We start from the raw sequence: 10,307 nt of genomic DNA, 5'->3' as shown, positions 1-10,307 counted from the left end.
TTAGTCCTGGTTTATCCAGCCCCTGTAAATTGGCTACCCAAAGAAGCTGCTGTCTAGATGAGCACTAAAATTGACAGCAGACTGAGTGAACGAACTTGCATTTCAAAGCCTTCCTTTCTATAAGGCCTGTCACCTTTTTATTTTGTCTTATCTTTCCACAAGGCCTTCCAATGAGCCCCACTCTGTATAGAGGGTCCCCAAGTCAGCCCTCCTTCATATCTTGTTTTGATGTCAAATTTACAGTGCAGCAAGAAACAGTGAGGAATAATTTACTATAGTAGGAGAGGGAAGGGTAGGCAAACTCTCCCCCACTTTTCTCGCCAAGTCTCCTTTACAAGGATATCTTAACTCCACCATGAGCTTTCCCTGCCGGTGCACTCGTTGGGATAACTGTCCTTATTTTTTGTTTTGAAAATAATGTGGTCATCCTTGACAAGATCAGGTCTCCAGCGTGACCTGTTGTGTTGACCATTTTAAATAACAAGCATCTCTACACAGTCATGAACCACAATATCTGGATAGTTTGGGTTTTTTTTAAACGTGCTGCATTTTTTTGTTTGAAGCTAACTTGAGAACATCGGAGGTTTCTCTTTTAGCAATTTATAGCGTTGCACTCAGATGTTCCAGTTTTGCTCTCACAACATTGTAAAACAGGAGCAGCTCCATTGACTCAGTGGAGTCACACTAATATAAAATTAGCATGAGAGGCTCAGTCCCTGAGTATCTACAGTAACAAAGCTGAGACTGACAGAACTGATCTGGCCAGAAAACTCCCTTAAAAAAAAAAACAAAAAAAACCCAACAATCTTGCAAGCCTAGGGAAACCTTAATTACACTTCAGACCCCCGCTGGCTTCTCCTAGAATAGATTTTCTACTAGTCATGGGATTTAAGGCATGTGGTATGTCAAGGGTGGGGATGGTCCTGCCACATGAGAAATGTCATAAGGCTACAGCATGCGAGAGCAGCCCACGATTGATTTAGGACTGGTCTACACTAGAAAATTAGGTCAGCATAACCACATCACTCAGGGATGTGAAACATCCACATTCCCAAGAAGCATGGTCAAGGCGACCCCCGTCCCCAGATACATAGTGTTAGATTGATGGAAGAATTTTTCAGTTGATCTAGCTACTGCCTCTCAGGGAAATGGATTACTTACACCTATGGGAGCTAGTGTTTACACCAGGGATCAGCAACCTTTGGCACACAGCTCTCCAGGGTAAGCACCTTGGCAGGCTGGACGCTTTCTTTACCTGCTGCGTCCGCCGGTTCGGCTGATCGCGGCTCCCACTGGCTGCGGTTCACTGTGGGGCCGTGGGAAGTGGCACGGGCCAAGGGATGTGCTGGCCGTGGCTTCTCGCCATCCCCATCAGCCTGGAGCAGCAAACTGCAGCCAGTGGGAGCCGCGATCAGCCGAACCTGCGGACACAGCAGGTAAAGAAAGCGGCCCAGCCCGCCAGGGGCTTACCCTGGTAGGCCGTGTGCCAAAGGTTGCCGACCCCTGCTCTACACTGAAAGGCTACAGCAGTAGCACTGTAGTGTTTTAAGTATGGACAAGTCCTTAGAGACTAGCTACTTAGAGACCTGCTAGTTCACATTATTTAAAAGAAAGTCACACATACTGCCCCCTTCCTTCCCACGTGTGAAGGAGATAAATGAAGGCGCAGTAAGCAGTAAAGAACATGTTTTCTTAATTGTGCTGTAAGCTGCCTTTCTACGGGGGCCCTTGCCACTGCACGCCACGTGAAGCAGATGCCATGTGATTTAATATGATGTGCAGATGCATTTTTATTCAGAAATGGTATACACATAGCTGTACATATATGACACGTGTATTTGATTTTGTATGTGCTATACTACCAGCTGCAACCAGATTTTTGAGATGATCTCCCCAGAGGGGAGGACAGAAAGAGAGTGTTCTTGTCTACACTAGAGAATGCTGATGTCGTGTGGGTGGGCACGTAATGTGTATTACGATTGCTGCCAGTGATGTACAGGCAGCTGGAACTGTAATGACCATGGCAGTGTAAGACTAACCCCTATGTTATCCGCCAGTATTATTGGTTCACTTGCTGTCTAGACTAGCCACTGCTCTACCAGTTCAATTGGTCCTCAGACTGCTATCCCACAATGCAGCCCACCCTTAAGAGACCTGTCAAGCTCACTCGCACTGTTATTTATAACACAGCTACAAAAGAAGCAGGGACTGTCCTCTGCAGTTCTCTAGCTTTGCTTCCTTCCCACCCTGATTCCCCCTCAATAATGAACAAGACACATCTAAACAGGCCAAAAAAACCTGTTTTTATTTGTAACTCCCCCCAAAAAATGGCTTTCATTTTGTGATCAGTGGAATAAAGTACTTCATCTTCACCATTTGTAGGAAGGTCCTATTATATTTTTAATAAACATTTTATAACACAACAGATTTATATTAATACTGCATTACTGAACATTTTTTTAAAAATGCATCTTCCTTTTATCCATGTTCATGTCACCTTGTTTAAAGAAAAAATGAGAGAAAGAAGAATCAGTTAGAAAGTATATATATTTAAAACTCTCAAACCAGGCCTGCTCCCAAGAAGTGCTGCCAGCCTCAGGTATTTACTTTGCTATGGCCTCATCTGTGTAGTTGGCGGAGGAGTATCTCTGGCACACCAGAGACCTGAAAGAGAGAAAGAAAGGGGAAAAAAAGTAGTGAGATGAGTTAGACAACCTTGCTGGCCCATTACACAACCACCTGGTTAGCAGGGAGGGAAATGGCTAAGAAGAAGTGTTCAATGAGCTAAGCCCCAGTCCTCAGTGTGCTTGGAGACAGTTAGGCATTGGGCCTGCAAGGCAACCCACTGACTTCAAGGGGACTTGTGACTGCCCATGTGAAACTCATTGCTTGATGGGGACTCACTGCTGCTTGTTAAGCCACCTGATGACAGATGGGAGACACCTGCAGACAGCTCAGGGCTAGAGGGAGTGAGAGTATGAACTAGGCAGAGTGGGGACACAAACTCTGAATAGATCCAAACCTGAGGGGAAGGCAAAGGCTTATGCTAGGAGGATTTCCTCTGTGTATTAGGGATCTTTTTTATATTAAACCAGAGTCAAGAGGGGTGACAATTGCTTGGGGAGGGGTTGAAGAAACAGCCCTGGGCTGCAGGGAGACTAGTGAGATAACTGCACATTTATTCGTGGTATTACTCTCTAGCTACTCCCCTTCCCCCTGGAACCTGTAACTTACCACCTGATGGCTCTCCAGCCACCATTCATCTTCTCCTACCCCCCCAGCTGCACGGTAGAGCCCACGAGGGCACCATTGCCAGAGATGGGGTAGGGGTGAGAGGGGGAACTGACTCCGAGTCCAGGAATCCCCCCGAGGGACCTGCTCAGCTCGCACTCTGGCCCGCAGGATGCCTGTCTCTGGATCCTAGAGAGCAAATGTAAGAGAGAAAGAAAGCGCTAGTACAAGTGGAAAACATGAACCCATGAAACACACAAAATATCCAGGGCAAAACAAAGGAAGAGCTGCATGGCAGAGCAACTGACTTACTTTCCTGAGCACAGCCACCCACACCTGGCCCTGCTCATCATGGTAGACTCCTGGGCACCAGGCCCATAGGCGGTCAGGAGGAGGAATTGCCTCCATACTGTCCTCTACCTTGCCACAAAGAATAGTGTGAGGGTGTTTCCTCCCGGTGCACGTGCTCAGAAGCTCAAGCAGGGCAAAAAGCAACCATTAGACCAAACCATTGGGACCAGCCACCAAAGAATTATAAACAAAATGAATATGATCTATTATTACATATAAACATAGCGTGGTGCTGTATCTGAGCAACATATTCTAGTACAGGGGTATCCAAAGCAATGAGGCAAGACCACACTGTACAAAAATCCAACAAACTTTAATGCAGACACCCCCCTCTCCCAACAGTGGCTGCTTCCCTTGAAGCCAACCACAGGTGATTCCACCCCCTAGAAGGATACTTTCTTTCAGATTCTCCCTTCCCCCAAACTCCACCCACTGCAAACCCAGCTATTGGGGGGAGGAAGCATTCTAAAATATAACATACATTATTGTTACACATGCAGTATAGCAGTAGTTAATCACTGTAATTGTTTTAAATGTTGTCATGAAGAGCGTGACAAGGTTTATTATATTTTAGGTGTGTTCTTAGCCTTTTCTTTAAATGTGTCTCTTACACAATGCTGGTTGAAATGCTAGAGCTGTGCATTTCCACCTCATCTCTTTAAATTTGGGACTTTGCTCCCAGATCAGCAGCACATCTCTGGGGAGAAGGAAACATGCATGCATTGTGTTGCTGAGGTTTGAGTTCCTTGTAATCCAGGGGTGGGCAAACTTTTTAACCCAAGGGCCACATTTGAGTATGGAAATTGTATGGCGGGCCATGAATGCTCAGACAACTGGGTAAGTGGGGTGCAGGATGGTGCTCTGGGCTGGGACTGAGGGGTTCAAAGGGCAGGAGGGGGATCAGGGCTGGGGTAGGGGTACAGGCTCCAGGTGGCATTTACCTCAAGCAGCTCCTGGAAGCAGCAGCACGTCCCCCATCTGGCTCCTACATGGAGGCGGAGCCAGGAGGCTCTGCGTGCTGCCCTGTCCACAGACGCTGCCCCTGCATCTCCCATTGGCTGCAGTTGCCAGCCAATGGGAGCTGCAGGGGCAGTGTGCCGAGTCCCCTGGCTGCCCCTATGTGTAGGAGGCAGAGGGAGGGGGACATGCTGCTGCTTCCAGGATCCATGCAGAGCCCCGGGATGCATGGAGTGGGGCAAGCCCCCAACCCTGCTCCTCAGCTGGAGTGGGGCAAGCCCCAGACCTGTTATGTCCTAGGGGCAGCCGGTGTAGGAAGCAATCACTTGAGGCCAGAGAGCAGACAGCTAACCAAAACCTCCATTTTATTTACAGAAAAAGAGAGCTCACTCAGCCGGTTGAAACCGGCTGAGCTATCCCTTAATAGTCTAACTCAGTTGCCATAGTAACAAAACCCATGACAACCAAATACACAACAAGACCCCACTCCCCAGCTGGAGCTCAAGGGCTGGATTAAATCGTCTGAAGGGCCGGATGCAGCCCCTGGGCAGTAGTTTGCCTGCCCCTGCTGTAATTTTTCCATAGTGGTGAGCTAGGTTTTCTTCATCCTTATTGCTGTTGAAACCTTTTGAAGTTAAAACTTAATTGTAACCATTCGTAGCGATGGCATAAAGTTTGAAGAGCAATCTCAGGACTAATAGTCACAGACACTTGGCTTGTGTGAAATTGAGTTTGCTGGTCTCAGCAAAAAACTCTAGCACACAGTTGTACAGCATATGATTGCAAAGAGGAATATATTCAGATTGAGTCTAGTACCCTGTGAAAACTAACAAAAAGTAAAGAGTTGTATTTTGTTTAGAATTGAAGCTGAGTAAAGCTTCTAGGAAACATGTGATCTTTCAAGGCAACTAATTTAGGCCCTGACCCTGCAAAGGAATTCTGCAGTTGCATGGAGTCTCTCTGACATTAATAGGGCTCAGTGTGGGTATGGGGTTTTACCCAAATGGTTCAGCTTGCTGGATCAGGGCCCTCAACAGTAACTTTCACAAATGTTGTCTCCATCATGATATAAATATCTGCTTGTTTAATATGTTTGTGTGTGAGACTAGTCAGGTTACCTAGAATTTGTACTGTTGTGTTTAACTAAACAACTGTTCTTTGCTGCTGGGGTTTGAGATCCCTGATGTGTGTTTTGAATTTGCTAGTGTATTAATAAAGTGTACCTGATTAGACAGCACCCTGGTGGCTGCGGTGTAACTATGCCACCAACTGTGGGATAAGTAACCAACATGGAGTGCTACTGCAAGACGTAATTGCTGGTAATGTACACAGGGCGTTAGTGTGCTTGAAACAGGTTAGCTGTTTACAGCTGTTTATGGTAGCACAGTCTGATTTACTCAATTTTCTAGCATAGATGCAACCAAAGAGAGGTCATCTGGCTGATTCTTTCTCTGCCATGGCCTCAGTGCTTGAACTAAAGCTGCTACTCTTACTTTCTCCTGTGACACTGTAATCCCAGGTTTCAAGTGTAATAGAATATGTCTTGTCCTAAGAGTTAAAGCTAAGTGGTTACTCAACGAGGGAAAAAAGAGTGGGGTTTTGGGATACTTGGGAAGAGTTAATCCTGACCCAATCTGCCACCTTATAATAATACTTACACTGTATATCTCAAAATGCTTTTCAAAGAAAGTCAATATTATTATCCCTATTTTACTGATGGGGAAACTGAGGCATGGAGCGCAATGATTTGCCCAAGCTCATCTAACAGTCTAGTGCAGGGGTCGGCAACCTCTGGCACGCGGCTCGCGTGGTGGGCCAGGCTAGTTTGTTTACCTGCCGCATCCGCAGGTTCGGCGGACCATGGCTCCCACTGGCCACGGTTCACTGTCTCAGGCCAATGGGGGTGGCGGGAAGCGGCGCGGGGGAGGGATGTGCTGGCCGTGGCTTCCCGCCGTCCCCATCGGCCTGGAGTGGCAAACCGCGGCCAGTGGGAGCCGTGATCGGCCGAACCTGACGACACAGCAGGTAAACAAACTGGCCCGGCCCACCAGGGTGCTTACCCTGGTGAGCTGCGTGCCAGAGGTTGCCGACCCCTGGTCTAGTGGCAAAGCTGTGAATAGAACCCAGATCTCCTGAGTCCTCATGCAGTGCTCTAGCCACTAGATCATACTGCTTCCCTAGCCTATGTTCTTGTGATGACCAGCCTCTATCTACTGCTCAGTTCTGACTGCTCCTTCAGCCGGGGCATCAGGAGGAGGGAGGGAGGGAGGTTTCGCTGAGATTGGGCAGACTGGCAGGCAGAGAGCAGCACAGAGACAAGTGGCAGGGAGATCTGGTACTCAGCTAGGGGTAAGGGAAGATGTATTGTATATAGTCATAAAATCATTATGCCTTTGTTTTCTGTGTAACTCACCTTTAGACTTATAAGAACCCAGCCTGCTTGAGGAGACAGTAGCTGTTTCATTCTCATAACTGCTCTAGCCCAGAGGTGTCAAACTCATTGATTGCAAAGGGGTCGAATTCCATGTTAAATTATGGGTCAGGGTATAAATGTAGGAGTACATATGCTCCAGCACAGAGGTTCACAGAGAGATCAACACAGTGGGAAATATGCTGCCCTGTAAGGTCACTGTTATCTCTTCTCTTCTTTCCTTCTTTCATTATCTGTTCCTCTCCCAACTTCTATCTTCTCTGTTCTTTTCACTGCATTTCCTTCTCTGAAGCAGCTTGCAATTGCCACCTACCTGTGGGCCATGCTCCTAACCTCTTCCCCATTGCACCTGCTAAACTGATCAGCACTGACATGGTTAATGTTAACACTGAAATGTCACCAGGAATTTTAGCCCTGATGGCCCAATGAAATTAATAGGGTTTCAGACTGTCTGCACATTCAGACATCGCTGCATCGGTTATGGAGCTCAGTTCATATTTGGAAGCTTTTCTTTCCAACTATGAAGACTAGAAACTTATTTTTTTTATAAAATGAAATGAAAGCAGAGATTCTAGGCACTCTGACTATGTCCTGGAGGCCACATAAACATCTCAAGTGGGTCAGATGTGGCCCACCATGGTGTAAGGAGATAGAGAGAAGGACACATTGTACTTCTTTTCTTGGGACTTGATTTTTATTTTGGTTTCTTCACTGTAACCCTAAAAGTAATTCAGACTGGATACACCTGTATGGAAAAAACACAGCAGCAGAGGACCTGTCTGTTTGAGAAGGAGATAGTGGTGGGCGAGGGGAGGAAGAGTGGAAAGGTGAGGAAACTACTAGGGGACAAAGAAAAGGGGAAAAATGCAGATCTATTATCTAATTCATGTTCATACCACATTTAACATGTTCCAAGTGCTAAATCCCTCAGTAAGGAACACAAATTGCTTTAGAGGTGACAGAACATCTGACTGTCCACATTTGGATGCTCAAATTGGTGCTTATAAAAGTTAATATCTACTTATACCCTTGCTCAGTGTCTCAGTATCCCAAAGGAGGGACTATGGCTGTTGTATGAAGATACCTATATCTGAAAATTAGGCCTTAATTCCCCCCTCAGATTTTCTATTCAGGCGATTGCTTTTAAAGGTATTAAGTGGACACAGGTGGTACCATAAAGCTAAGTGCCTACACATGGAATATCTGCTGCAAGTTCTCCAGTTCCTGTTATCTTTACAACAAAGCTTGATCTTTTAACCCCTTCACCACTGCTCCTTTTTACATTGTTTTACCTTTGATGCTTGAATGAAGTCACAATAGATCCCTGTGATGTGATGTGACTGGCACATGGTGTAGAGCTTGAGCTGCAAAGTGGTTAACAGTCTGCTTGGAGGAAGAAGAGTGTTGTGCAGGTGTTCTCAGAGTTGCTGCAGACAAACTGCTTCCAGCATGCACCAAAGTGTACAATATGAGTGTCAAAGGTGGGTTTGCTGTGATTTACTCTCTTCTTATAAAGTTGGCTAAGAGCCTTTTACTCCATCTGTGTGTAAAAAACAAACAACAAAAAAAAAAACAAACCCTCTACTATATTCTGTATTGGGCAACAAGGGGGAGCTTTGAGGTGGCAAATTTAATCCCAGTTTAACTGTATTCAAAAGAAGTGGTTTCTAAATGTTTGTCTTCTGCCTAAAATCAGGTAGCTGTTTCCTCTCTCTCTCTCTCTAATCACAGACAGAGCAACTTTCACACAAAACACTCAAAACTCGCTTGCTTTCAGGATTTGTTACAAACTGGAAACTTGGCTTAGATTTGGTGAAAGGTTCACGTATCTTTGCAATAAGCTTGATTTTTTTTTTCCATGTCAAAGGCACATAAAACTTATAGCTCCAGATGAATACAGTACAAAACCAGGAAAGATGCAGTAGATTAGAATTAGTTTCCTCAATGAATGTTTGAATTTGTTTGAATTCCAAAAGAGGGGACTGGGAAGGCACCTGAAGCAAAATAAGGTTAATCTGCCTCAGTGGAAATCACAGTTTACCCTAGTGCTCTGCATTTCCATTAGGGTTTGTGCTGATATAGCTACAGTGACAGGTTTCAGAGTAGCAGCCGTGTTAGTCTGTATCTGCAAAAAGAACAGGAGTACTTGTGGCACCTTAGAGACTAACAAATTTATTTCAGCATAAGCTTTTGTGGGCTACAGTGGTAGCTCAAATCCCAGTGTAGATAAATCCTAGCATCCAGTTCTAAAGTTTATGAAGGGTCTGATTCTCAGGGACCTCGCCCCACTCACTTACATTTGTGCTAAGTGAGTGTAAAATACTACCATTCTGATTTGGTAGAGTCTTGCACCCCACACCCCTGTGCAGTCACTTACCTCTCTGCAAAGCTACGAGCAGGAACAACATTTCCAAGAAAAAATAATTTCCCTCAGAACTCTTTGGAGGCTCAGTTTAGTGTCCCTTATTTCTTTCCTTGTCAGAAGGTATGATATAGGGGGTGGTTTTGTTCACCTATACTATGTCCAAAGGTATGGTTAATCCCTATCATGGTTTGCAAGCTGTGAAGAAAGAGTTAGACTGCTGGAGTGGGTTTGGAGGAGAAAAACAAATGAGTGGCTATCCTAGAAAGACATTGTTAGTCTTTTTATATTTACATGTTTAGTTCCTCCTGTTCATGTTTTGATCAAGGATAGATAAAATACAAAAAAATACACAGAAGTTGTAGCCTGGAGCTTCAGTTAATCTGCTTCTTTCACTCACCCCATCTTCAACTGCTGTGCAAAATCTGTGAGTCTTAATCATACTCCAAGCATAACCATCTCACTTTCATTCTGTGCCCTCTGCTGATTGCTCCAACCTCTTTCACTCCACTTCATGCTTCCCTCTTCTCCACTGCACTGTCCCTCCTGCTCCTTCCTTTGTCTTCCTGTGTAGCTAATCCTCTCCCAACAAATCCCTCTCCACACACACACACACACACACACACACACACACACACAAAACCAACTCCTCTTTGGGAAAAACAAACCAACCTGGAACTATGATATTTCCAAACCAGTACTCTGCTCCCTGCATCCCTTTCCCTCAATCCTTTGTCTTTCTTATCTACTTAGACTGTACACTCTCTGGGGCAGCAATTATCTAGTACTCTGAACAGTGCATAGTGTAGTAAAGTAGTCATCAAAGGGTTAACTGGGATACACAGACTATTATGGTTTAGTTCCAGGCCAATGGGGGCTGCAGGAAGTGGCATGGGCCGAGGGATGTGCTGGCTGCCGCTTCCCACAGCCCCCATTGGCCTGGAATGGCGAACCACAGCCAGTGGGAGCTTCGAA

The 10,307-nt window shown here is 45.7% G+C and overlaps 1 protein-coding gene across 3 annotated transcripts; it reads right to left on the bottom strand.

The window, feature by feature from the left end:
* Positions 1 to 1,960: 1,960 nt before the first annotated feature.
* Positions 1,961 to 8,510, bottom strand: LOC123367754 (protein p13 MTCP-1-like). 3 transcript variants are annotated; one of them, XM_045012117.1, is made up of 4 exons: positions 3,544 to 3,710; positions 3,235 to 3,420; positions 2,608 to 2,664; positions 2,306 to 2,497 (listed from the first exon to the last, which is right to left on the bottom strand). In XM_045012117.1, exons 1-3 carry the CDS (start codon positions 3,637 to 3,639, stop codon positions 2,620 to 2,622), a joined length of 327 nt encoding a protein of 108 aa, XP_044868052.1. In that variant the 5' UTR covers positions 3,640 to 3,710; the 3' UTR covers positions 2,306 to 2,497; positions 2,608 to 2,619. The 3 variants fall into 3 exon arrangements, with proteins under 3 accessions (XP_044868053.1, XP_044868052.1, XP_044868051.1); XM_045012118.1 differs by lacking the exon at positions 3,544 to 3,710 and adding an exon at positions 8,263 to 8,510 and having other exon boundaries at positions 1,961 to 2,664; XM_045012116.1 differs by having other exon boundaries at positions 2,311 to 2,664; positions 3,544 to 3,709.
* Between the last annotated feature and the right edge of the window lie 1,797 nt (positions 8,511 to 10,307).

The sequence above is a fragment of the Mauremys mutica genome, chromosome 1 (genome assembly GCF_020497125.1).
Source record: "Mauremys mutica isolate MM-2020 ecotype Southern chromosome 1, ASM2049712v1, whole genome shotgun sequence".
NCBI lineage: Eukaryota > Metazoa > Chordata > Testudines > Geoemydidae > Mauremys > Mauremys mutica.
The sequence above is the reverse complement of the archived record's forward strand: the minus strand, read 5'-3'. Positions and strand labels throughout refer to the sequence as shown.